This window comes from Cygnus atratus, chromosome 14, assembly GCF_013377495.2.
Source record: "Cygnus atratus isolate AKBS03 ecotype Queensland, Australia chromosome 14, CAtr_DNAZoo_HiC_assembly, whole genome shotgun sequence".
Taxonomy (NCBI): domain Eukaryota; kingdom Metazoa; phylum Chordata; class Aves; order Anseriformes; family Anatidae; genus Cygnus; species Cygnus atratus.
Genome location: NC_066375.1, coordinates 8951576 through 8979522, shown reverse-complemented (window position 1 = coordinate 8979522; position 27947 = coordinate 8951576). Strand labels below are relative to the sequence as shown.

The window sequence follows — 27947 nt, the reverse complement described above, 5'->3', positions numbered from 1 at the left end:
GGGTGTTGCCAAGAGCTAGGGTGATTAAAAAAAATGACCTGCCACTTATAGTCAATGCAGCAATTTAAATAACATTTTGGAAAGGATGGGAAATGCTTTTCTGTGCGGCTGGAGGGACCTGACTATGAACTCTCCTAACTCTCTGAAGTCTCTGTCACTGACAGCTATTAGAAAAAAGATACCTGAACCGGCTCCTGTTTTTTTTCTATTCTGGTACTGCAGTTTTAATGCATTCCAGAGGAAGCATCAGGCATAGTAACGCCAGTCTGCTTCAGGGCTTAGTGGTATTTCCGGGTAGCTCCAGAGGAGGAGCAGATGCTGATCAGCCTGACTGACAAGAGGTGATTCAGAGAGCAAACCTGCCCCTCTCCTCTCTCCAGGGCCATCTGTGGGGTTTGTCACAGGGAGCTCCAGTTCCCAGAGCTGAAGGAGGGGCAGCGCTCGATGCTGGTCCCTGCATGATGTGGTGCTGCCGGCGAGGCGGTGGTGGCACACGCGTGGGTCGCACCACAGGCAGCAGTGTCTGATGCGTAGGAAGGCATCTGGCAGGGAATTGCAAAGGTCAGCGCTGTCTGTCTTCACGTCATCGCTGATCACCCAGATGAGGGAGGAAGCAGCACATTAATGAAATTAGCAAGTGACGTTTAACCAGAGGGTGTTGCTGCAGCACCCCGATATCACCGAACCCACTGTGCTGCCCAGCAAGAAACCTTCCTTCTGCATGGTGCTTCCCACTCCGTAGTGCTGTTGACTCCAGCAAGGCAATATCTCTTTGTGCCAAATGGCACAGGGAGAGGAGGTGAGATGTCCTCCCTGTCCTGGCTGCAGATCTCCTCCGATTGCGCCATTCACAGTCATTGCAACACATTTGTATAGGATCTGGAGAAAGAAAGGGTATGGGAACACATTAGTTGCTCCTTTGTCTTGGACTTTTTTTCGGCCCCTGGTGCAGAGGTGGGCAGTGAGGCTGGGGAAGGGTCTGCATGGCAGGGAGCAGGCTGCAGGATCTCTGATCTGTTTGAAACTTGCCATGACTCTGCAAACGTCTGTGCTGGTGTGCTTGTAGGATGATGACCTAAGCATGAGACGTCTTGCTCCTACTGCTCTGAGTTTTTCCTGGCTGTGCCACATGTGCTTTATACGAAAAGCTGTGTTTAGATGCTCCTGCTGTCATGCCTAAGAGGAAACAGGAGGGCACACTTAGTCATAGCTGTTCATACGTGCTTGCATCTCCTCATTCCATGGATGTCAAGTCGCATGGTGTTGCACCACCCTCGGGTGGCTGGACTACTTTGTCAAGGCTTTTCCTTCATTTTTGGCAATGAGTGTCTGCTGTCTTGCAGAAGAAACAGGCATGAAAGCCCTAATAAAGAAGAGCTAGGGACAGGTAGCAGAAGTTTTTTGCTTTCTCATGGTTCCTCAGAGAAGTAAATGTGCCCTGGACCAAAGTGTCAAGGCAGGTCAGGCAAGCAGCTCTAGGTCTGTGCCTGGCAGGGGTGCTCTGGCCCCCAGATTTGGGCTGCCTGGTCCAACAGAAGGAGTTACCTCTTTGCAAACCTGGCTTTGCCAAAGGTGTGATGGATGTGCCGCAGGGCAGAGGGGCCTCAGGGCAATGCCTGGGTTGTGAGCTCTGTTAAGTAGCGTAAAGGAAGGTCTTGCAAGAGAACCAGCACCAAATGTGATTTCTTTCTCTCTTCAGCTGGACTGTGATCGAATTCTGCACGGGGTAAAGGGTGGAAGGATTTTCTGCAACAAATCCTCACAACCCGTCTGTGGCACTGATGGGAAAACATACAAAAATGAATGTGACTTGTGTTCAGCTGCCATGTGAGTAGGCGGAGAGATTTCAGTAATACAGGGCCATCCACCATTCCTGAGTGTCTTTTGCAGCACAGTGTTTGTTTTGATACATCATGACTCACTATCAAGTGTGTCCTTGGTGCCTTGCTGTTAAGCAAACATAGATCAAAATGCTTGAGATTAATCTGATGACAGCTAATTAAGATACACAACTTTCCAGAGTCCCCTGTTCCCCTTCTACCCGATCATAAGATTGCTTGGGGAGTAATAAATGCCATCAAATTGGAAGTAGCATCAAAGTATTAAGGAGTCCACAGAGGACCATCATGCCGATGGCAGAGAGCTGTGGCACTGCAAGTGAATAATAAGCAGTGTCTTGTCCTCCCTTTACAGGAGAGCGTCAGTCTACATCACAGTAAACTATCGAGGTGAATGCCGAAACTCTGTCCCTGAAATGGTAAGCAGCGTGTCACTGCCGGGCTGGGGGAGCATCAGTCTTTTCCTTTTCCCTTGTGAAAGTTCTTTGTTGGCACTGTGTGAGCTTGTGGGGCCCTGATCCAGGTTTGTGATGGAGAGGTTGTCCCTTCCCCACCCACCACAGACACAGAGTGAAAAATAAGCAGCTGTGGCCATTGGTGACCACCTGCCCTGCTGTGCTCACCCAGCAACAGCCAGGAGTCCACAAGTTGACCTTGTAGGCAGGTTAACTAACAGGTTAACTGAACTAATGGCTTAATTAAAACCATGTTGTGAGGGTGCACTTCTGCCACGTGGCACAACAAGCTACGGCGTTAGGGTCAGAGGGGCAATGGAGCCCCTGATCTCTTCCTTTTTCTTCCTTTCTTTCCCTCCTTGCTGGAGTGCGGGTGGTTGGGAGCTGGAGAAAATGGCCACCCAAAATGCTTCCCTGCTGTGGCACCCTCATTCCAGATGTGTGCTGGGGTCCCAGCCTGCACACTGTGTCTGTGGTGGGAGCACCAGAGCCTTGGGAGTGGGGTGCTCATGTTCAAGATGCATTCAGATAGGTTCAGACTTGGATTTAACTGAGGCATGATCCCCATATTTTTACCTAGACCATATGGTAGGAGAGTGACACAACATCTGGGAAAACATCTGGCTTTTCTCCTGAGACTATGGTGACACCAAGAAGTCCAGAATTGCATAAACCATAGAGGCCTCATTTCCCAAATAATATCCACGGGGATGGTTGGGAAGTGAAAATTGTTCATGAGGTGACGTACTTTTGGGAAAGGTCTTGAACCTTATGTGATTTCCCCCATAGCAGATGACTCAAAGACTTCTCAGTGGCAGCTTAACAGCCTTTGGAGCTTTGATCTGCAGCCAGGGTGTCTCGATTTGCATGTCCTGGGTGTGCAGGACTGACCTTAGTGTTGGCGTGAGTTCTTGTGAAAATAAATATTAATCCCTAGGGAAATGCTGATATTTGTCGCATTCTAAACCTGGAGTGAGTCAAAATATCAAGACAAACTGGCAAGTTCTATAAATTTTTGGATGTGAACTTTGGCTTCTTAATATGAATTTGCTATTGATGTTTCTGTAGGCAAAACAGTATCACCACCCTCCTTGGCATAAAGGGCTTTATAATGCAAAACAGCCATCACAGGGGTTTTACCCTCCTTTGCTCAGAGCCAGGATGCCTGTAGATCCCCAAGGTGTTGAAAGTGAAGCAACCCAGCTCCTATTCTTCTGTGAAGCAGCATAATGCTCTCAACACTGTTTAAATCTGAATAAACTGTAGTGCAGGGAAAAAATTTGCCTGTGACTGTAGTGGAGGTCTCTGTGTCTTGCCCTTCAGTGTGATAAAGTCAGTGTTGGCTCATGTACGCTGGGAGCAGAGGCACTAAGCAAACCTGCCAGGGGCTGTGCTCACGCTGCTGGGGACGGCCAAGACTGGGTATACCATGGCAACCGAAAAAAACAGAGGATTCCCTCAGAACTGTGCCTGGATTGGGATTCCTTACCATTTCATGTTTTACCAAGCTGTGATAAGCTCTCAAGTCTTTGCAATTAGAGCAATACGCCATATACTGAAAGTCAGACAATTTTAGCTATGTTAACGTTATTCCAAGGAGGGTTGGAAGCAATTAAAAGGAAAATGATAAGATTTTCCACTGAAAAAGGACAAAACGCCCCTCTGAACAGTGAGTTATTCTTTCTTTATGTATATTGTGTCACTTGAAGAATCAGATTAGAAATTGATGGAAGCCCATTTCCTTGGGAAACCTCATGTCCATCAAAGACTTCCCTTATTTCTCAGTTGGAAGCTTATGAAAAATACCCTGATCAATGTTATTCTTTAGCACTGAAATTCATGGTAACATGCCTTTTAATGCATGAAGACCCAGGTACTCATTATTTACTACAAAAACCTGGAGGGGACCAGCTCCAGCAGTGCCTTTGGCATCAGAAATGCTTTTAGACAGCCGCAATATGCAGAATGAAAATGCAAAGGACCAAAGACTTCTTTAAACTTCAAAAAAGATAAATTGCTACTAAAAAACATATAATTTTTCCTTGAGTTTTATTTTGAAATTAGCTGTGGAGGTGCTGTGTTGCCTGACAAAATGTGTGTCCAAGCTGCCTGATCTCTTCCCAGCTCAGTGCCTGCAGCCACACCTGCCAGCAGAGCTCCTGCTGAATTTCCAGGAGTTGCTGGCAATGCTCCCTTGATGTTGGCCAGATTGCCATCAGGGAGGGGTGGTTGTAGGAAGGGATGAGAGCAGTGTGGTTTGAGAGAGATCCGACATTAAAGGGTACATCTGGACAGCGTGCACTGATGTGGTGGAAAACCTTCCTGCAGAGAGAGCCCTGGGGCTGTCTGGCATCAGGGCTCCTGCCTCCCATGCAAGGTCTGTGCCATAACCAAATTCCTTTGATCTGGTTCTGCTTTACTGCAGAGGAGTGTAGCTGAGTCCAGGGCTTAGATATTTTTTTAGCAGACCAGCTGGCCACTATGTCCTGCTATGCTGTGTCATGTGGGTTTATTAATTGTAGGTCTTCCCAGAATGTTTCACTTTTAATGCTCTCTCTTGCAATTTAATTTCTTGTTCAAAGGCTTTCTCCTCTTTCTCCTAAATCTCCCATGCAATAGACACCAGTCTGCCTGTATTAGTTAACAGGTCAGGCAAAAAGGGGATGTCAATTTTAAATTTGTTTCCTAAAGAACAAACAGACAAATCCCAGGTTTTCAACGGGCTACTCCATTTATTTACAGTGCTCTTTTTGTCATGCCTCTCTTCAAGAAGGCAGAAGAAGGAGGAAAAAAAAACAAAAACAAACAGGACCTTTCTCTGCTAGATAGTGGGTATGGAAAGCACCTAGCTTCAGGCTGAAATTTGTCTTGTTTTCTAGTCTGGCAGTGACCCAACTTGCCTACCACAGTGCCACACTCTGCCCCAGCTGATTTGTGCAGCCTCTGAGCTGGCCAGAGGGGCTGTCATGCAGGTCCTAATGCTCTGCCAGTGTAACGACGGTGTTGTGCTTGGGGATGGGCTTATTGTTTGCTCTTTTTTTTTTTTCCAGAAGTAACGGAGTTCAGACTGCCAGCAAATACCAGGGATCAGCTGTGACCAAAGGTACAGAGAAACAGTAATTTACTCCCTTTTGGCCAGCCTGTCCTGTGGGGGTGGTGTGTCACAAGGGTTTGGGTGTCAAACCTTGCCTGGGCAGGCAGCACGGCTGGGGCAAAGGGCTCTGCAGTGTGCTCTTTCTCCCGCAACACAGCCTGGGAGCAAGGTGTGGGTCCTTGCAGAAGCGGAGGGGTGAAGGGAAGCCCCCGCTAAGGGAGCTCAGCCCATGGGAGCGTGCAAATTCCATGAGGAATTCTCAGTTCCTGCAGTGGTGGGCTCTACCCATTCCCCAGCTGTCCCTGCAGGGGTGAGAGGATGCTGGCAGAACAGGCTGCTGTTATCCCCCCATCACAAGGAGGCAGGGGTGGCACAGAGTCCTTGAGAGTATCCCAGCTTGGAGCTTTCCTGGTGGTCCTTACAGATCCTTTGCCTTCTGGGGCTACAGTAAGAAACTGTCTCTCCCTGTCTACCTAGGGCAAGTAACGGAAGAGTTGATGTCAAGCATCATAGGAGCTGCAGAGTTCCTGGCGCTGTTGGAGTCACCTTTGTCCCCTTCTGCAGCAAACGGGCCTGTCCTTGCTCAGGTGGAGGGCGAAGAGTTGCGGGGACCCAGTGGTGGCTTCCCAAGTTGGCCCCATGCGTGCTGTTGCGGTTGCTGCTCGGCTCGGGCTCTGCCACCTCGCTGTGTCTTAGTGTGTTTCTACAATAAAGATAACTCCACAGCGTCCTGTCACTTTTCTTCACTGAGCCTCGTGGGAGGGATGTGCAAGTCCCTGCTCCGGCTTGTCACCATGCGTACCCTGGGCAGTAAGCGATCACGGAGGCCCCTGGGGTGCATCTGCTGCCGTAAATGCCAAGTGAAGATGTCAGACCCAGAGAGGAAGATTGTGGTCTGGGTTTCATGAGGAGGGGCCAGGGGTTGGGTTCTCTGAGATGTGGGGCCTTTGGTAAATTCCTTCACCTCCCCTTGGCCCTTTTCTCTTGCCTGTAAAACAGACATTAAAAGATGCTTACCTACCTCAGAGGGTTGTTTTGAGATTTTAATTGGTTTACATTTGGAAGCCTGCAGAGGGAAATCTGTTTTAAAACACTAAACCTGGTGTGCAGGCAGTTTAACTGCTGCAGTAAGTGCCTTCTTCCAGCCCTTTTGGCTTTGAGAAGCGTTGGGGAGCAGATGCACCTGATGGGTCATGTCAGATGGGCGTGAGGCTGCTGGATCAAGGGCACAGCTGGGAAGGTCTCTGGGATCCACAGCATGCATCTGGCCTGTGACACCTCTGAGGCTGTGCTGGCCAAGCAGAAAGCTCAGCAGCCCACCTTGGTGGCCTGTGGACTACCACCACGTGCTTCTGGGTCACCTTTCTGCCTTGGCTAGTTTGTGCAAAGCAGGTCCTGTGCAGATGTCTGATGTCCCAGACGGCACGTGGGCTCAGCCAGTGCAGGAGGGGGAAGAGAGGGAAGAGAAGCTCCATGACTGTTGAACAGTTTAAACTATTTAAGGAAAGAAAAATGTCACTTGGAGATTTAGCTGATTTGCAGATAGATCTAGTTCATCTGTATTCTGAAACTATTTTGAGATGAAGTTGGGTCTTTGAGCTAAATGCTCCCGGGGCTAGCTAGGGGTCTATTAGCGCCATGCACCTGAAAATTGGGTGGGATTTGCAAAGGAGGAAAATGTGGTAGTGGATTAACAGAAACCTATTGGTGGTTTGCATGCCTTTCCTGTACTTTCATTTATAGCTGTTACTTAAAGCAAATATGTTCTTATTTGTATAAACTTTATTGCAGGACGTTTCCAGAAGACCTTGAGTGAACACACACAGTGTTTGAGTCCACTTTAGCTGTGACCTGATCTGTAAATACGCACTGTTGCAGATAAGGCTGGAGTGACTTTCAGATTTTGGCAGGATTTTACTCAGTGCCAATTAATTTGGCTCTCTTCACAGATATTGATTTTTTTTTTCCAATTAAGTTATCACAATTCCTTTTTTTTTCCTTAATGCAGCTAATGAAAATTGATTTTTACTCTCATAAAGTACTCCCACATGTATCACATTTATCAGTCTATGACTTTATTATCAGCAGATTCTGACAAACAATGGTTAATATTTTGTATGCTGATTTTTAACGTGTGCAAACACTATGGTTTAGAAATAAATTATCACTGATTATTTCTACATGGAAAATCCCACCACGTACAGTTATGCAGGGAAAAGTCACCGGTTTGGTCCTATTTAGCTGTTTCTGGAGGTCCAAAATTTGTCTGTCTTTGAGCTGATGAAACAGGTGAACCCTTGAATGTTATTTATGCAGCTCGAGAAGGATGAATATGAGGCAGTAAAAATGTTCGCTGATGATGTCTGCTCACTGATTCCAGCTAAAATCATGTGCAGGGACGGACCTCTGCATGATATTTTTTTAAAAGCAGCACACAATTTGAGGCTTAAAATAAATTCTTGCAGATGAAAATCAGTGCACTTGAAAGCGCTATTATAACTTGTAGTGATTTCAAGCATTTAGATTTTGAAATAATCCCCCATAAAACTTGCATTAATTGTGTTCCAAAATCAATGAACTGATGAGGAGGGTGCCCTACTAGCCTCTTCTGCCAGGGCTTGAGCACCTTCTGAATTTCTCCTGCTACCAGCAGAAATGATCATTCACAGAAATCATAGCTGGCAATAAGGGTTTATTAATCAGATTACAAAACTGCTAAGAAGGCCCACGACGGTGACTTGCTAAATCTGCCTTTGCTGTTGTTAGTGAGCCTACCAGAGGTAGCAATGGCAACTCTTTCTTGCTTTCAGCAGCCCTCCTTCCTGTCATTCAGCCTCCCTTTGCTGATCAGTCTGAGGTCTTACGGGCTCCAGCAGCACCATACGCAGCAGAGCTCCAGGTGGGACTCCATGTGAGTGATGCCACGTGTTATTTCCATGGGGGTCCTGGGGAGGAGGACACAAAAGCTCAAGAGGTGTTATGAATATATTGCCCTCTCCTTTATTTTGCTCTTGGTTACCCTTGGTGTTGACCTCTAATGCTGTAATGAGACTAAAAGAGCTCTCGATGAACCTGGAAAGGTACTAATACTCTGGGATGTCTTCAGTTTGCTGTAAATTGAATGTTATTAAGGGTGTCTTACTGCCAATGGGCACGGCCCCCGTGTGGTTCACAGCATTTCCTGAAGCTTTGCAGGACCGGCATTACAAATTGGCAGCTCTAGGCTGCTCACGAGCCTCCTGCCTTCTCACACAGTGTTTCCTCGAGTTCTCCTAAACATTGTCGGTGTTTTGAGCTCAACTGCTCCCTGCAGGGGCCTTGAGCCACTTGCTTTGTTTTGCCTGGAAAGTGTCAGGTACTTACATATCCCCAAGGGACATGCAAATGCTGCTCTGGTTTTATGCTGAGGACTGTTGACTCTGGCAGAACCTTTCGCAGACCTTGTACTCCTGTGCTGTTTCCCAATCCCCCGCAGCCTGTCCTTTTGGAGCCTGGCAGCGCTGCCCACCACCTCCTGTGGCCACCACAGCGGCAGGGCCTGTGCACGAGCCTCATGCCAGTCACGTAGGAGGGCCTTCTGCTGTAGAGCTATTTCTTCTGACTGCCTGGGTGTCCCCCTGATGCTGAACCCCTCCAAACAACTCCTGCATATGGGTTTCACCCTTATCTCCCTTGATTATCATAGGCTGTGCTCCATGGCCCACCTGCTTTGCCTCAGGGACTGGTGAATGGGCCCTCCTCTCTTTAGGATTCCTATTTAGCACCCATTAGCACATGCCTCCTGTCCTGCAAAGGTCTCCCTGGTACATGGAGCTCTTGTCCAGGCCCTTGGACCTGCCCTGCTCCAGTCTGCTGCAGGGGACATCCTGCTGGCCAGCCATCCAACCAGGACTGCAGCACAAGACAGGGAGCTGGAAGAGATCTCCAAAACTTTCCTCAAAATGAAGGTATGACCAACTCCACTTGAGTGGGTCACTCAAAACAGTAAGATGTAGATGCAACTTGTTGCAAGTTAAAAAAAAAAAAAAAAAAAACCACACACATGAAAATTCACACTTTCCCTTGATGCTGAAGGTCCTAAAAGAAATACCTCAGTGTTAGCACAGGTGTATTGACATCTGCACACTTGGTTTGTGGATGGGAAACAGAAAAAAAATTCTGCATATATTTCTGAAAAACAGATGGGTTGGCTTCATTGCCTTCTGGCCTCAAAGGGATCACATCCTTTCTTGGCCCATGTGGGTGAACAAGCACTGCATTGCAGCTGAGGTGGGGGGCAGCAGACATGGGCTACCGCTGAAGTGTTGTTTTCTAGATCCCAGTTCCTCCTCTAGATCACCGACAGGTGTTTTTTATTCTGTCCCTTTAATCCATCTCCTATTGCAAACATTCCCCGAATTTAATAATTTAGCTGGAAGACAATTGCTGTGATCTTGACAGAACATGCTGAGTCAATCTATTTTAACTGCAGATTTGGTTTGCAAATAATGTCTCCTTGCCGATAAGGTTCAGGTGTCGTCTTTGTGGACATTGGCAGGGATTTGCTTGACCGTGACAGCTTTTACGGAGTCTGGCAATTAAGTTGTCAAGTTGCATTTTCCTCTGACAGGCAGCATTAATTGATGATAGACTTGGCTTCAATAAGCACTGAGAAAGATGGATATGGTGATCAGGATGAATAGAGATCCTTGTACTTGAGAGCTGTGTTGGTCCAAAGCTCTGGAGTCCTTGACACTTGGTGTTGTTGAGATAAGGGACAGGGCAGGAGATATCTAGGCTGAATTTCGGGGAAGTAACGAAAGCAAGATATATGAATAGAGACCTCTGTAACATCACTAGGCATCAACATAGCTGGAAATGTTGGTATCTGGGGAGACTTTAACTTTGTAGATGCACACTGCAAACTACTAATGTTAGCAGAGCTCCTGGATATGAGGACCAAACAGAATTTTTGATTAAGTAATCCCCCAAATCATGTTATTGTGGATTTGCTTTTCAAGTGAGAAGGGTGTTGATGTCCTCCTCTTAGAAAAATAATACTGGGATGATTCAACCTGAGCTCACTCTGTTTAAATCATGCCAAAAATAGATCTGTAAATAAGGATTTTTACTACTGAGTACAGAATATGAAAGATTAAAACTTAAAAACTTGGAAAATCTAGGATCCCAACTGAGGAGACTTGTTTTGAGACCAATCTATAGAATTGACAAAAATCTGCTTAAATAAAGGAGAAAAACATGTTCAGGACTGATCTAAGCTGTGTTACTTTAGTGCTGGGCAAACCTTCAGTTGAAGCTTGAAGAAAACAAGACATGAAGTGTAAAGGAATGATTAATGTACACTATGAATGTGCCGGAAGGTAATCGTGTATGGGCTAATATCAATCTTTACAAAGTTGGCTGACTTCCTAGATAAAGGAAGTACAGTAGATCTAGTCTATCCAGACAGCAAAAGCGTTTGACCTGTTACCCTGTGGGATGGTGTCATTTAGGCTTGGCGAGGTGGGTCAGGAACGGGCAACGGGGGACGTGGTAGTGTGTGAAGAGAGGGTACCACAGGAGTTATCAGTGAACAGCCAAAAAGATGGATTTGGGACCAAACTTCATGGTTTTGTTCCTTGCCTTAATACAGAGAAAGTTGGTACATGGAGTAGATCTCTGCTGAGTTTTTTTTTAAAGCCAGAAGAACAGGATTTCTCCCAGAGAGAATGGGGTAACCTTCTGGGCTGCAAGTGCCCGGGCTCAAACTGACATGGAATGTAGCGATGAAGAGTGCAAAATCATGCTCCAAGGTGAAATAATGAGGGTTTTGGCTACCAGCTAGGAGCTTGGTTGAAAACTACAGCGGAGGAGAAAAACCTAATTGCATTTATTCAGTCGTAGGGTAAATGAGAGCCTGCAATGTGCTGGGGCAGATCCGGGAGTGGAGGGGCCCTGGCATGCTCTCCACTTGTTGGCTCCCCTCAAGCCACACAAAAGGCCCCTTCCTGGCATACGTGCCCACGTCAATCATTAGCTAGAAATCCAGAGCTGGGTAAATACATTTTGGTTTCCCATGCTGATGACAGATTGGGTGTTACATCATAAGGTGGGACCATTTGATATGACAGTTCGCTATATATTCCCACTCCTACCTGTGCCCTTCCTCTCCCACACCGAGAGTGAGTGGGCTGTAGTGGCACTGCTGCTGTCTGCCATGAAGACCACCGGGCTCTTTGTGAGAGTGGCTGTAGCCCTCTGCTGCTTCTTAGGTGAGTGTTTCCTGTCCTATTGCATAGGTTGCTTTAGCTGAACCAGTGGCTGGGTGATCAGCAAAAGTACTGTGGTCTTGTAATGTGCAGGAGAGCCTTATTACATGAAAGAATATTCTTCCTGAGAGTGTAGCAAATAATTAGACTGAAAGATCCAGGTTTCAGCAAACCTCATGCAGATGACTGCTTTCATCTTGGTTTATAGGAGGAAATTGCTGAGGCAGCAGTCTTAGTGCAGGGCAGGAGCTTGCATGTGGAACTACTGGGTATAAGGGCAAAGCAAAGCTGTTTGCAATGGCATCCATGTCCGTGTGAGCAATATAAGCGCAAACTTTAATGGCTAGAATCGCTCTGTAAACTTTACTGTGCCGTTCCCGGTAACTGAGAAGTTTGTGTCTTGGGATGGATAGTGTCGGTGATCAACAGCCATCTTAAATGCACATCTGAGCTTCTGCAAATCAAATACAAAATCTTTTAGAAGAGGTTAAACTCAGAGTGCAGAATTGAAAATGCCTATATTGCTTCCCTGTAATGTCTTAGGAACCGATTAATACATGTGGTCTCCCCCCTTCTATCTGCCATCAAAAGTGGAATGAAACTTTATTTAGTAACTTTTAATTCATCTTATGACCACTTACTAACATAATGTAAGACTACGTTTTCTTAAACGCAATAAACCAATCAACAAGTCACTGAATTTAATTGTTTCATAGGAAGATTTGCATGTCATCTCTGCACATCAATATAAATGTATTTTTTTTCTTTTCTCTCTCTACTTTTCTTTTAGATATTACCTTTGGAATTGAGGTGAGTTACAGATTTTTCCATTTATTCTGTTCTATTCTGAGCTTCTGGTAAAATAGAAACAGTATATAATTACCTGATGAGCAAGTGGATTAAATCTAACGAAATCCTGGCTGTTCAAATAATATTTGCCAGTGCATGATTGAATGATATTGCCAAATCATGAGAAAGTAAAACACCCCCCCATTTATACTATTTTCAGTTCATTAAGTAAAATGAAGAAAGCAAGAAGTAATTATACAATCCTATTATAATAACTCTTGAATATAATCGAGTTACTCTGAGTCAAAGGGTAGTATATTACCTTGTCAAGAGGGAAGCTGTCTTAAGACGATATGCTTGAAAGCATCAAAGACCGTGATTCTGATATTTTTTTTCTATATGGTAAGACCCACACTATTGTGTTCTTTTCTATCCTTATATTGGGTTGAGGAAAACGGCAGGGTCTGCATGATGGATTTGTCTGCAGGTTCTTCCCACGCAGTTACGAGACTCCTGTAACTCATCAGAGACTGTAGCATGATTGGAAACGATCAGGTTTTGAGCTGAGGGGCTCTGGAGTACGGCCAGGCTCCCAATTACGAGATGCCTTCATTAGGCACCGTCTCTCCCACAGCTGTCCTTCCTCCATGTCGTGCCTCCACCAGCCCCCAGCAGGAAGGTGTAATCAAAAACTTCTGTAGAGAAGTTTCCCTGCTCTTGACAGCTTGAGCAGGTTCAAAATGATACCTCTGGGTTTCCTCCCGGCTGGAGCTGTGGGCACTGCTGCAGGAGGTGTGAGGCTGCGTGGCTTGTCCTTTCTGGGCAGGAGCTGACCTTGGGGACGATGTTGTGCTGCTTTCACAGGTTGACTGCAGCCAGTATTCCAGCAGCATCAGCAAGGATGGGACCCTCTGGGTGGCCTGCCCAAGGAACCTGCAGCCAGTCTGCGGCACCGATGGCTCCACGTACAGCAACGAGTGTGGGATCTGCCTCCACAACAGGTGAGCTTTGCTGGAAACTTCGCGGAAGCGGCAAGGTAGGGGACTTGGGGTAAGGGTGGCAGCTCCGTCCCCCAAAGGTGGGCTGTGCAGAGGAGCATGTGAGTTAGCACCAAGGTGTTGACACTGCCAGCCGGGTGGTGACGACTGCTCTGCACAATTCCTGGCACAGGCCTACTTTCTTCTAGGGAGCACAGGACAAACGTTGAGAAGGACTATGATGGAGAGTGCAGGCCAGATCATGTTACGGTATGCGCAACAGTAAGACAATGTCTTGCTCTGCTGTTGTCCATAAAGACTTAATTTTATTTAATTCTTTTTTTTTATTATTATTTTTTTCTCTATTCCTGCTATTTTTACAGATTGATTGCACCAAATACAGACAAACTGCAAAAGGTGGTAGTGTCCTGGTAGCCTGCCCAAGGATTCTGCAACCAGTCTGTGGCTCAGATAGCTTCACTTATGACAACGAATGTGGGATTTGCGCCTATAACGTGTAAGTCTTTTCTGCAGAACATCCTTCTGGATAATTAGCAATAGCTAAGGCTTTTGGAAGCACTTCTGTAAAACACCAGGCTTTCTTAAGGCAGGTGTCTTGGTGAGTCTCTTTGAAGCTGGCTGCTTGTAATTCTCCAGCCAACTTCAGTTTTCTTCCCCATTCTCTCTCTGTGCTCATGAGGGGGATCACAAAAGAGCCAGAGCAGAACCACGAACAGATCAAATTGTTGCTCCTAATACCATGTGATATGGAAATACCATGCATTTTCTGCTCAGCAAGTGGTTGCTACCATCCGTGGGGTGCATCCAGACAACTCAGCCAGTTGCTGTGTTCTTTGTGGTGGGTGGGGCCTTTCTTGTCCCAGTGGCTAGAGGGAGACAGGAAAAGTTATTCTCAAGGCTCCCTAACCAAAGAACCTCTTTCTTCCAGAGAACATCACACCAACATTACCAAAATGCATGATGGAGAATGCAAGCTGGATATTGTCTCAGTAAGTGCAATAGAAATCAAAATCTGTCTCTTAGGGCTGTTTTACAGAGAGAATCCCAGTGATTTCTCTAGGAAACTGCAAGAGGATGGTATGACAGGACTTTTAAGGGTCCCAGTCCATCCTCTGGCTTTCTGCCCAGTGCGGATGTTTTTTGCACCCTCCCTGTCCCAAAGAGAGGGTCATTCCATATATTCCACATCAAAGGGACAGAAGAGGAGGCCCAAGATTTTCCTGGCATTGTGCTGTACAGGTTGGCAGTTTTCTCTCTGGAGATTCCTCCCTTTGCATTTCCACCCTTTGCAACAAGCATTCAAAATTCCCATACTGGTTGCTTTCACAGACATAGTGAGATTCATAAGAGCAATGAGCGTACATATTTATAGGGTATAGCTCATTGTGTATTTATACAGGGCCAAGAGCCAAGTGCCTCAGGAAGAAATGCTTATATATTTCAGCACAAAAACTTGGAGATGCAGAAAGTTCATTCTCCAACTGACAGATAGCCGTTCTTTAGCCCTTCAAATCCCATGCTTAACTACAGGGAATTAGAATTAATAAGTAATCACGGTGCTGGAGAACTGGAGAGAAAACTAACACAAACCAAAACAATATTAGTCAGATTTCTAGCGAGTGAAAAATGTTTTCACGACCATTTTGTTTATGAGAAGGGATCCTACAATTTCATACATGTTCCTCTGCCTGAAAAATTCATTCTCCAAGATAGGTCCTTTTTCTCAGCTCCTAAAGAATTAGGATAATATTCAGCCTATTTCTGATACAGTTTAATTTAAGTGTGTCAGGGCTTTGTTCTGTCACAGAAACTACGATGGCTGTGTTTCTTTTTTTTTTTTTTTTTTTTTCTCCATTCAGGTGGGATACCGAACGAAAAGGTTTTGCACTGACTTTTCCCACATAGCTAAGGCTCCACCGGGGCTAACTCTCCTTCTTTTGGCAGATTGACTGCAGTAAATACCCATCAACAGTCGCTGAAGATGGCAGAAAATTAATAGCCTGTCCAAGGATCCTGAATCCAGTTTGTGGCACAGATGGCTTCACGTATGATAACGAGTGCGGGATCTGTGCCCACAACGTGTAAGTGCCATACGTACCCCACTCCTTCAAAGTGGCCAGCAGTGCTTCACAGTCCTGGGAACCTCCCTTCTACGTTGCTGCCTATGCCTATGTCTTAAAGTGTGTTTAAAAAACAGATTATTTGGGGGTTTATAGTGAGTTTCCTTCTGTGACACCCTCTTCGTTCTCATTAGAGGAAACCTGCAAGAGTCAGAACATGGCTCCTTGGATCAGACTAGTAGGCTGGGCAGTGACTGAGCAGAGGAAGGAATAGTTCAGAATATTGCTTTAAATTAGATGTTATGAGAAGACGTGAGGAGCTTGTTAATGAGCAGAGTAATGCAGCTATCTTGATACAACCTTGTAGAGAGGCTGAAGCCCTGTTTTTTTAGGTATCTGCTTTAAGCTATGTCTGGTTCATTTTGCATGTGAGTGTGACTGAGAGTTTAAGCTTTTACTTACTCAACTTGATTGTCTCCCTCTTCCAGAGAGCAGAGGACCCATGTCAGCAAGAAGCACAACGGAAAATGCAAGCAGGAGGTTCCTGATGTGAGTATACAATATAAGGCATATTTCTCCCCTTGTCTCTACCTACTGATGAATTTTCTGAGGCTACATCTACTCTGAAAGTGAGCAGGCTTGAAGCCTGGCTCTCTCCTTTAAGTCTTGTCAGCCCCTCTTGTTAAGGATGCCTACATATTCCAATCCATCCTGATGCAGGTGTCCTTTGGGTCCTCCTTGCCTGCACAGCCCTGGCATATGAGAGCTATACACAGAGTTTACATTATGAATTGGTACCTACACCAACTTTTGCATTGAGGATGTGTTCTAGTATATGGAGCACACCTGAAGTTCTGTACTGAGACAGGGAGTCCCAGAGCTGGCATCTAGGACAAGCTAATGCGTGTACAACACACAAACAACATGGAACGTGGTCAGTGGAGGTTTAGAGCCTCCTTTGAAGATGACCTCCAAATGCATCACCAGCAAAGTCCATCTTGCTTTACTATTTTGTTTGCCTTTTTTTGTTTGTTTCGATAGTGCAGAATGAAAAAGAGACTATTTATATATTTACTTATTTATTTGCTTTTCTGGCATATCTTGCAAACAGTTTTGGTCAAAATGTAACCTCCTTGGGTCAGAAGTGAAGTTGAATGGCATTTGGGATTGACTGAGCTACTTGCCCTAGTGATTTGGCATCTTGCAGACTATACAGTGCTGTGTAGTTCCCCCTGGGAATGAGAGGATTCATGCAGAACTGACTCATGCTGGTTCTGAGAGAACTGAAGTACAGCACAAATGTTGTTTCAGCATCCCAGCGTAAAAGATACAGAGACAAGCAGGAGATGATGCTAGGGTTTGTCTTGGAGAACAAAGGTTTCCCTAGGGCCAACACTCCTGCTTTTTGCAGATCGACTGCAGTCAATACCCAGCAAGAACATTTAATGGTGGTAAACGTATGGTACGCTGCCCACGGATCCTGCTCCCAGTCTGTGGCACAGACGGATTTACTTATGACAACGAGTGTGGCATCTGTGCCCATAACGTGTAAGTACTGCAGATAGGACTTACCTTTGGAGTGACTAGCCATGGTTAGTACTCCAGGTGGCTTCCCTTTTGATACTAGCATGTCTGCGTGTCTCTTTCTGTTCCTTTTTCAAACTCCTGAAGCTCTGTCACCTCTGTTTCCTTTCCTGATGTGCTGTCTGTGCTCCTCAGGGAGCTGTGGGAGAGCCAGCCACCAGCCTGAGCACCCTGTGAGGGCTGTGGGATTTGGGCAGAGGAAAAAGTGGATGGGACTGCTATAAGTAGATCTTAATGGTCTGTTACTGCTTAGGATTATGTTTGGTAATGACGGGTGGAAGCTGGTTAATTAAGCTGTCAGATGCCTCCTCTAACATATGCGCTGGTTAAGATTTTGATCCGCTCTGTGACTGCTGGGTGCCACAGGGCTCAGCCGGTAAGCAAGCTAACACTGGCCTCTCCCTTTCAGACAACATGGGACTGACGTTAGGAAAAACCACGACGGACGATGCAAGGAGAAGAGCGTTCCAGTAAGTGTAAATAGAAGTAGAACGAGTGCTTTCTCCTGCACTGCCCAGTCTCCAGGAGGAGCTGGGGGGTGCTTGTGCCTTGTGCTGGTGCTGCAGTGCTCCCTACCCATTTGCAGCAGCTGCGGCCAAGGGGCTGTACGTTTGGGCAACAGAGAAGGGGAATAGGCCAGGGCTTGGGAAACAAAAGGTCTCTGAACAGAAACTACCAAAGGCAGCCCAAGAACCATGCAGACCATTTTAGCACAGTAGGAGAGGACAGAAAGCTGTGTTAGATGTCTGTGTTTTCATTCAGTGCTAGGATTTCCACTGCAGTAGACAGGCTAAAAAATCCTCGTGCTGTGGTCAGCCAAGAAAAATCTGCTTCCAGGTATGCATACAGAAATAGCTGTATAAACATGCACAGTAACAATATGTGCTGATAACATCTCAGCACATTTATTCTGCTTATGCAGAGCAGCTATAAAACACTGAAAATAACTTCATGCATCCCCAGGGAATGAGATATATTTTCTATAGTAAAGACATGATGTTATAATGCTGTCTTTGCTATAATTTGCTCTTGGACTGTGTGGGAAATATGGGTAATAAGAGAGACTACACTGGGGAAAATATGCAAAATGACTGTGAAGTGTCAGATGTTTAGCTAGTGTAGACTGACTTCCACAGTCATCAATAGATATTTGCCTATTTATCCTCAAATATTTGAACTGGTTGTAAAGATTTTTGCAACAGGAGCTGGTAAAACAGTTTCTTGTTGCTGTTTTCAAAATGTTGAAACAAAACCTCAGGTTTCGTTCAGCAAGGCTGGACCTAATGTCAAACTGGACCTAATGGCAACCTTCTTGAATCAGATTCCTTTGGTCAAATGCTTGTTTTGAAACTTATAAACATCCTAGTCTAGGATAACTATCTTTTTGGTCCACTACTCCTTTCTTCCCTCTGTTAGCAGGCAATACCAAACCCAGCTACAATTACATAATTCATTTCTAATGGAAGACCAAACTTAAAACCAACCCTGATTTTCCTCTGGCAGAAGCTTTCAAAATCTGGAGGACCAGAGCCGGCAGGCTGTAGTTGAGGCACGTTCCCAGCTCCCAGCAGCTGGCCCAGCATTGTCACTTTATCTCCCCAGCTTGATTGCTCTGCATACCTGAGAGATACCCCAAGCGGCGAAGCCATTGCAGCCTGCCCCTTCGTCCTGCAGGAGGTCTGTGGGACCGATGGTGTCACCTACAGCAACGACTGCGCACTGTGTGGCCACAACATGTAAGCCCTGCAGGTCACCCTCTCAGAGATCACCAAAGTTGCTTGTTGAGCTTTTAAAACTCTGCTTTCTCTCTTTTTCCAGTGAATTTGGAACCAGCGTTGCCAAGAGGCATGATGGAAGGTGTGTAGAGGAAGTTCCCCAGGTAAGTGGGACCCAAAGAAAAATAAGAGCTTGAGGGGGTGCTTATTGCCTAATTGTAGGAGTGCTGGTTGGTTTTCATGGCGTGGCCTCCACTGGGTTATGCAGCTTCTGCTGCCCTTTTTCCTGTGGGTGAACACCACCCCCCGGCAGCAGGAACGTTGTGCACTTCCTGCAGTCTGTCATGGAACGAAAGAGAAGAGGACAGGTGAGGAATGATTTATGAAACAGGTAGCATAAATGACTTAAAGCATTACAAGGAAAAATTTGCTTTCCCACAGCAGTCTATCATAGCCACTGCAGGAACTTAGCAGCCTGTTTTGGCAGTATGGGAAGGGGACGCAGGTGACCCCAGCTACCTGGTGTCTTCTAGATACTCTTGCTTTGCAAAAGGATGTGCTGCAAAAATTAGAAAATTACCCACTTTTTGAGTTCCCATACCTAATGTACCAGAGGATTCAAACTCCTCTGAGGTGTTTTTTCTTTTTTTGTGTGTGTGCATGTGTGTAAATACAATATAATCCAGTGTATACCAACAACGAATCTTGTAAAAATACCGGATTAAATATATTTGGCCAGCTATAAACTATTTACACTCACTGGGGAATAGAAAAACAAAGCCATCTCATTATCATGTGTTTGAAAGAGTCAATATCCTGAGTCATATATTTCATTTCTATACAAACAGACTATGAAATGTCATTCCTTTGTTTCCTGGGTAGGCTCTGTGCTCAGGCTGGGTGAGATACATAAATCAGTGAGGAAGACCTCACACTGGAGAAACTGGGACTACTAAAACACAAGGCCAGTTCTTCAACTGGTGTAAATCATTTTCAACTGCTGTCAGTCCTTCTGGCAGATTTCAACACTCAGAGCCAGCCCCTTGCAACAAAAGGCCTGTCAGCACATCTCCTCTCAATTCTTGTGGGACGTGAAACACTCCTTGGTCACATTCAGCTTCTCTTGCAGGAAGTGCATAAATCATACCATTTTGATTTGTTGATTATTTATGAGCTTCATTTTGCAATATCCCAGTAGGTTCAGCAAGGTATAAGGGCATCATGATAAATACAGAGCCGAATGAGTGATGTGCACCTTCAAGCCTTGATTCAGTCTTCTCCAGCATAAGGCTATGAAATGAAATTGCTAGTTTTCAATGAAGAATGAGTTAATAAATAACCATAATCTGTCCTGTGGCAGATCCTAAAAGGCAGAGGCATAAACAGGGGTTTGTGTCTGGGCACCATGGCACATTTGCTGTCTTTGTTTCACAGCTTGACTGCAGCAAGTACCCAACTTCCACGCTGAAGGATGGCAGACAGCTGATGGCCTGCACCATGATCTACGATCCCGTCTGTGCTACCAACGGTGTCACTTATGCCAGCGAGTGCACACTGTGTTCCCACAACCTGTAAGTACTTGCCCTTCTCCTGGGGGGACCCACAGTGGCTGTGGCTGGACCACGTCCTTGAAGGCTGAGTAATGCACAAGGACTCTACCTGAAACACCGTGCTGGATGGGTCCCCTCTGTCTACCCTGTTGCCCTGTTTGCCATGGTTGGCATTTGAGATGGGCATTTAGCAAGGCCCATTGCCCGCAGAACTCCACAAAGAGTGTTCATTGACTGGGAGACCATTATTCCAAAAGATACATCCCCGCTCCATAAAGGCACACTCTTGCTAATGCTATGCAGCTAATGCTAAGCTAATATTTCTGAAAATCTGTGTGCTATGCAGAAACGAGGCTGTGCTCTTGCACCATGGTTCTAACAGTAAAGGTTGCCTCTAATGTTTTCCCTCATTCTTCCAGGGAGCATCGGACCAATCTTGGCAAAAGAAAGAATGGACGCTGTGAAGAGGATGTTACAAAAGTGAGTGGGAAAAGATGGGGACAAAGAGCAAGGTCCAGTATCTGTTACAGTCATGGGGAGCTGTCCCCTGCTTTGGGTCACAAACCAGAGGAGCAGCATGCAGCCCTTGGGAATTTCACACTGGTCATAGAACAGCTGCTCTCCATCCCATCTCTCTGTAACAGTGCGGGGAAAGGATGTGGCAGTGGGTAGGAATAGTATGAGGTCACATCTGCCACCAGGAGGGAGCTGAGTTGGTTATTCTCATAATTTTCCAGGCAGTTTCATTTCTCAGTGGGGTGTCATTGCTCGTGCTGGGGGGACATGGTTTGCTCTCAGGCAGAGTCTCATGTCCTCTTTGTGTGTGCAGGATTTTTGCCGTGGCTTCACAGAAATCTCTCCCATCTGCACCATGGAATATATGCCCCACTGCGGCTCTGATGGCATAACATACAGCAACAAATGCACTTTCTGCAATGCATACCTGTACGTATAGAAGTAAAACCCTTCCTCTCCGCATTTAATTCCTGTACCTGCTACAAATGTAGGGCTGTTTTTGTAAGGCATTTTTGACTAAGTGCTTACGGGTGTGTGGAGGACATTTCTGGTGCACCATGACTTCTGCAAGGAGGTGGGGTGTTTGCTTTTTAAAGGAAAATGCAAAGCACTCACTTCTGGCAATCTGTGTGTGGCTTCCTGTTGTGTGGTGTCTTTTTTTTTTTTTTTTTTTTTTTTAACTTCAAAGACAGTTTGCTTAGTTTCACCAGCATGCAGTTTGTCCCACAAGCTCATCAGAGCATGAGAGAAGTACTTCACCAAACTAGCTGGATATTATCAAATGTTTAAAACCTGTCATCTTTCCTTTAATGATAATAATGAAAGTAAATATTTGGGCTTTTGAGACTGTTCTTTACCTTCTGTCAACATTAAGCCAACATTTGGGCTAGTGAAGAGAGAAACAGGGCTTCAGCACTGAATATAGTCTGTGTCTAATCCTTCTCTCCTCTTTTCACCAGGAAGAGCAACAGGACTCTCAACCTCATGAGCAGGTCCTCATGCTAACTCTGCAGTGGAGTCCAGCACAGGAAGACAAACTGCCTTGCACATGACTTTTCATGGGCTGATCTTCCCCAACAGCTTTCCTTCAGCTTGTTTTGTCTCCTTAAGCTCCTGAAACACGTTTTGGTCAATAAACTCACTTGGCAACATTTATATGTCTTCGTGCTTTGTTTCATACCTTTTCACCCTTTTCCTCCCCAGCACGGTACTTGCACTGGTGCTCATTGATTCATCTGTTGATGTTCTGCTCTACCAAACAATGTGAGTAAAGGTTTTCCTGCCAGGTGTCCATGCCATTCCCCCTCCAAAGAGGGACCTGGGCTCCCTTTGAATCTCTCTGGCATTTCCTTATGGCTCACAGTCTCTTTTCACCTAAGTTTTAACATCCCGGCGTGACCTGATCGTGGGCTCCATCTCTTTAGTCACTGCAGGGAGACGTTCACCTCAAGGGTGGCATGGTCCATCTCCTCCACAGGGCAATGTCTAAGGTGGGGTGGATGGTTTGCTCTCAAAAAGAGTGTTCTTTTGCTGTTGGCTAGAAAGGGAAACTCACGGAGTAGCTGACAGGTGCCCCTGACCTGGCTCCTGCTGCCTCCACTGCCTGTGCAGCCTGTCTTGTGGAAGAGGCAGCAACTGCTGTCACAGGAGGTGATCCCAGCCTGTCTCCACTGAACTGACCTCAGTGCCATGTGCTGTGTAAGATACAAGCTCCAGGAGGGGAATATCAAGCTTCTTTCAGGGTCGCAGAGCAGGAGTGTCAACGCATGAAGTAAATACCTTGATTTGTTGATGTTACTGGACAGCCTCAGTCCTGGTGCCTGAATCGCCCATGCAGTGGGGAACAGGTTGCAGTAAATCACTGCAGCCACCTGCCTTCTAAAGCCATTTGGGAAGGAAAAGGATGCAGGGGATTGCCTGTGACCAGATTTAACTGAATATGTAGCAAGTTGCAGGAAAGCATTTCTGCACGACAATTTTTTCCACCTACTTTTTTCAGCCCAAGGAGCTTGGTATGCAGTGGTACAATTGCTGTCACTTGGGTCTGTGTGGATGTCGGGGGGGGTAAGAGGACCTGGGGGCCACCCCCACCAGCTCCACTCTGGTTCCCTCAGCCTAGGGCTATTGAAATTCCAATGTTTGGGGGTTAAAGGATTTATTTTGGGCTATAGCTAAAGCCTCCCTCCTTCAATGTCCCATTGTAGTTTACCAGAGAAACACAATTATTTGGACCAGTTTGGAAAGTCACTCTTTGAATTGTCAGGCTAGATTAATAGGGCAAAGGCAAATGTTCCTGACTTGGAGATACTGTGGGTATTGTATCAGGGAATGAGGCCATAGTACCTCCATGCTATTAGATTCCATGCTGGCATGTACTTTTCAAGATGATTTGTAACTAACAATGGCTTATTGTGCTTTTCTTGAGTCTGTGTCCTAATGTAAACGTTCCTTTAGTTTATATAACCTTCTTGCCATTTGCTGTTAAGGTGTTTTTGCAGAACATATGTTGCTTTAATCTAGTTTAACTGTTACTTGGTTATCCTGAGGGATAAGACCTGAACAAAGTTTTTGTGGATTTGGCAGGCTTTCACTTGGACTTAGCTCCGATACTGGCTTTTGCAGGCCTTTTCGGTAAAGCAGTCAGGATCCAACTGAATGACATTAGTCAGGCACAGACGTGCCAAATCCTTCTCTGTGGAGCTCATTGTTTGATGACACCAAAGGCAAACATGAACTCAGAGAGGCACAAAGTTGAGGAGAAGTCAGGGCAATCCAGGGCAGAAGCCAAAGTGGTCATTAGACACAGTTGCCATGCAGTATTTGCCAGTAGGCTTTGTATAAAAGTACAAAATGGAATAAACCACAAAAAAATGGCAAAAGCCTGATACTGGAGTTTAAATACTCACCCAGGCTCAGGGGGTGTTTTATGAAGCAATATCACTCTATAAAAGTAGGACAGCTGCCGTCTCATGGACAGAGATGTTTTCTGTGCTGCACTGCTGTTTTTCAGCTGTTCCAGGATCACTTACTGAGGGTCTGTTAGTTAAATGATTTCTTTTTGTTTCATGGTGATACAGAAGCAACGGCCAGGCAGAGAAGAGCACATTCAAGAGGAAACATTGAATTTTGGCGGCCTGGGAGAGAGGTAGAACAATACCAGGTCAACAGAGTCATGAAGAGACCTGAAAGATGGTTTTAAGGTACTTGGCTGACTTGGCTGGATGAGTGCTTGGCCATTGATAGCCAGAGGTTCCTGTGCTGGGGAGCACCAAGAGCTCATTTCCTGAGCTCAGTGCTCAGAAGCCTGTGAGATCAGAAGGAGCAACCTTCTCCAGCCTGAGGGCGATGGGCTGCTCGGCCTCCTGCCTCTTGCTTCTCAGATGCGCGATGCTGCAGACCCTGAGTCTGACTTTCTTACTCACCTGGGGCAAAAGCCTGGGCAGTTTCAGAGCGGTCAGGTTACTCTCAAAGACCTTTCAATTGTCAAGCTAAGCTTTTATTTATGTATGTATTTATTAAACTTGGAAAGAGGTGCTAAAGGATCAGATGCAAGGGCAGGGTTTAGTGAACTCTTATTTTTGCACTCTTTTCATGAACAGCAATAGTTGCAGGTGTAGCCTCATGCGCTCAGGCAAGGATACAGTGAAGGAAAAAAAAAAAAAAACTGACTTCCCAGTGCCTGTTGCAACATCAGGCACCTAAAATTTGCTGCTAAAACACAGCAGGTCTGGCTCTGCACAGCGCCTCACAGCTGCTCTGGCTCTGGGGACCAAGGTCCTGAGCAGCACTGGAGCTGATGAACTCCCATGTATTTCACACTGAGAATGGTCCAGCCTCAGGAATCGTGACTTGTAAATGCATATTGCAGAGGCGATATTGTAAAATTATGTTTTCTCCCCTTCCTTATTTGTCAAAGTTATCTTTATAGCCTTATCAATGTTTTCTGAGACTGTAGTTATTTTTCTTACAACAAAAAAGAGGAGGAAGAATGAGGGGAATCATTTAATTTCTTGATTGATAAGTAGGATTTAGAAAACAGTACTTAACATAGTCTTTTTATATTGAGCTGTAAGATATTTTTGATCATTTATCAGCATGGTGTATATCAGCACTCACCCATCTGACTTGAAAAAAACCCTTTTCACTGACAGTCTCTGTACCTAAACATCATTCAAACTCTTTACCAAAAAAAGCTATAGGTTTCAAAACTGTTTGCTGATAATCTGCCTTGTTTTAGCTTTTCTTCCATATGTTGCATTTGCTAGAGGCGTGTGGATGGGCCTAAATTCTCTGTTGCTGATCGTGAGGGGTGCTTGAGAATGACGCAGCTCATCCCACTGATTTTTTAAACTGTTCTCCTGGCACAAAAATATTTCAATGATGTTGTTTTTACTACTTTTATATCGCTATATGTTCCTCAGGTAAAGGAAATTCAGAAATAATTATACAAACTCAGTGCATCAGTTGCAAAGGTCTACTTAACTGTCTGCTAGTAAAGGAAATAATTTGGGGGACTGAAAAAATGTTTCCTCAGCCCTTTATACTTAAAAGTACATATTCTGGTATACATTTATTTCATCCATCAGCATGTTGACACTCAGAAACATTTGTTCTCTTGCTGTTATCATTTGATCCAACTGTATTTGATTCCTTGCCATGCTCTGGACTCCGGTTGCATGCTCTCCACCGATCAAGATGTAGATAAGAAAAAAGCAGCACGGGGAGGGAGCTGATCTCCAGCTGGCACATAGCCACTCAGCCTGGGAGGGCTTTCCAGATTTCCACCAGCTGAGGTGCAGCCCTGTAAGTTTAAACACACTGTGAATTTGCAAACAAAGAGAGTTCACATAGCGTATTCCTTTCTGCCTGTTTTTCACTCATAGAAGCAAAACTTTAATTCCCTTCAATTCCTCTGAAGAATGAGGAATATTTGGAAATGTATTGCTTGAAACTTGTTTTGTCTGTTCCCTTTAAGGCTGAGCCACAAGGACACTGCTGAGGACGGCAGTCGGGGCCCCCTGGCCAAGTGCCGGACCAGGACCAGATCTGTGGCACAGATGGTTTCACTTACATCAATGAATGTGGGATCTGTGCCTATAATGTGTCAGCTCGATAGAAAGAGCATGCCTTCCGAGTGACAGTCCCCTAGCCCCTGGCTTCTCCCCATGCTTTTCCGATTCATTCTCCTTTTCTCCATCTTCACTTGCTGTTTTTGCTCAGGGGGATATCATGAAGATTTAGAAGAGAAAACAAAATAGCCGGAGTGGAAATCCAAATGATGCAGCTTATTCAGCTGTCATAGTTTTGTTGACTGATAGGATTATAGCAGAGATGCTCAAACGACTTCATTGTCAGTGGTTAACTCAAATGAACTCTCCTCCACTTGCATCATTTGGGGGTTTATCTACATTCCCAGCATCCATCTCCCTTTGGGAAAATGGGCACACTGGGTCTCTAATGGCAGACTTTCCCTCCTTCAGAGAATGCGGGATGTGCAGTGACAAGAAACATCAGGGGGCTCGGGCACAGCAGTAATCCCAGCGAATAAGAACGGACGCGAAGCACGAGGCGGCCCAAACTCCCATTGCTGTCCGTGGCAGCATCCCAAATGATGTCAGCCGGATGCTGAGCAGGCAGCGTACGAATGGACATAAGCGATGCGTATACCTTCTGTTGACATTTCGTTTGGCAGTGATTTAATGCTAGCTTCCTAACACTGCTATTCTCCACAGGCTGCGTTCAAATATATGAAGAGAAGGATGGCAAAAAAGATGCAAAATACGAGACAAGTCACAGAACTGTTTCTTTGCTATAGAAGCATGCACAAACAGCCTCCTCTGATAGCATCAGGAGAGCACAGCGTAACCTTTTTCAAGGCCAGAAAAAGAAACTCCCCAAACCTCTGCAGATACCAGTGCATTCAGCTCTCCTGATACCAGAATTTTTGTCAGGTTGCAAACGGGGCACAGTGCCAAGCCAGCGGGTGCAAGGGCCATAGCATCATACACAGCACAGCAGTCACCACACACCTAGTAAGGCAGTATCTGCATTACATTGCTAATGCAATCGTTCAGAGGTGGTAAAAGACCTGCTACGTACTTCTTGTTCATAACCGTACAGTAGTAAAAGCCCCTAATTCAGCAACATGCTCCTTTCTGCCAGCACCAATGGCACTTCAGTTGTCCAGCTGCAAAGAATCAGCCAGTGGTCTCATTAAAGCCCAGCTCTGTAGAATAAATTAAATTGTTCCTCTTTCTTTTGATGTTATCGATGAAGGAAGAAGTATCTGGTGGTTATGGTCCTAATGGTCTGCCAGCCATAGAAACCCTCTCCATCCAGCTCCTCCTGTTCCAGACAAGTGTCCTGCTTACAGCACCATGGTGCATGCTATCTCTCATTTTCATCTCCTTCTCTTTCCCACCAGGGAGAGCTGTGTATTTTCATTCTTAGCCACTCTGGAGAATATGAAATTGATATTGCACCCTGTCCCTCAGAAAGAAAATCCCTTGTTGCTTCTTTATTTACAAGAGCCTTCTTAAAAAGCAAACCATCATTCATCCCAAATCCAGAGGTTCCCAGTTTTCTTTCCACAAATGAAAGCAACCACCTTCATTTGTCTTTTTAGATGTTGTTACTCATAGAATTTTTGCTAGTTTTTTGGCTGAGATCCAGCAGCATATTTCTGTCTGATGCTCTCCTTGATCCTGCTCTGCATTGCATCTGCCTGTGGTTTCCAATGGAAAGAAAACTTTGCCTATTCTGTGCATAAGCTTCTGCCCCTCTAGCTCCCCGAAGGAGGGCAGAACCCCAGCTCACCCTGTGCTGAGCCTGCCTGAAGCAGGACCCAGGTCCTGGTCCAAGGGGCCACGGGTGGTGGGAGGGTCTCACCAGCAGAACGGGGCTGATCCCAAAGCCTTGAGTCTAAGGCTTTGGCAATTTATTCAGTGAGTAAAGTTCCTCAGTCACCTACAAGCCCAGGTAGGACTCAGAAAAATATTTATTCCAGTGCTTCTGTTCCTCTGCTCAAGAACATCGCTTGTTTGCAGCCAGTCCTCCCCAAAATGCACGGACTTGGTGTGTAACTTACCAAGCAGAGGGAG

At 45.7% G+C, this 27947-nt stretch overlaps 2 protein-coding genes across 2 annotated transcripts in view; both read left to right on the top strand.

Moving 5' to 3' along the window:
* LOC126913476 (serine protease inhibitor Kazal-type 5-like) overlaps positions 1-6111 on the top strand; it is a 37285-nt gene extending 31174 nt beyond the window's left edge. The window contains exons 11-14 of the mRNA XM_050713592.1: positions 1700-1827; positions 2194-2257; positions 5344-5396; positions 5865-6111. Of these exons, the coding sequence (XP_050569549.1) occupies positions 1700-1827; positions 2194-2257; positions 5344-5349 (198 nt within the window). The 3' untranslated portion in view covers positions 5350-5396; positions 5865-6111. The remainder of the gene's footprint in view (positions 1-1699; positions 1828-2193; positions 2258-5343; positions 5397-5864) is intronic.
* Positions 6112-11457: 5346 nt separating this feature from the next.
* Positions 11458-22003, top strand: LOC118254513 (ovoinhibitor-like). Its single transcript, XM_035559790.1, has 16 exons — positions 11458-11638; positions 12426-12445; positions 13289-13425; positions 13611-13671; positions 13785-13918; positions 14351-14411; positions 15367-15503; positions 15971-16031; positions 16894-17030; positions 17476-17536; positions 18669-18802; positions 18885-18945; positions 20216-20352; positions 20751-20811; positions 21161-21276; positions 21807-22003. Exons 1-16 carry the CDS (start codon positions 11491-11493, stop codon positions 21850-21852), a joined length of 1512 nt encoding a protein of 503 aa, XP_035415683.1. The 5' UTR covers positions 11458-11490; the 3' UTR covers positions 21853-22003.
* The last annotated feature ends 5944 nt before the right edge of the window (positions 22004-27947 follow it).

What these genes read in the sequence shown, in the direction of transcription:
- LOC118254513 (XM_035559790.1), top strand. Translation starts at nt 11,491, where the DNA reads ATGACAGTTCGCTATATATTCCCACTCCTACCTGTGCCCTTCCTCTCC. An exon ending in GCAAGCAGGAGGTTCCTGAT is followed by an intron (nt 16,032 to 16,893) that starts GTGAGTATACAA and finishes TGCTTTTTGCAG; the next exon opens with ATCGACTGCAGTCAATACCC. An exon ending in GCACTGTGTGGCCACAACAT is followed by an intron (nt 18,803 to 18,884) that starts GTAAGCCCTGCA and finishes CTCTTTTTCCAG; the next exon opens with TGAATTTGGAACCAGCGTTG.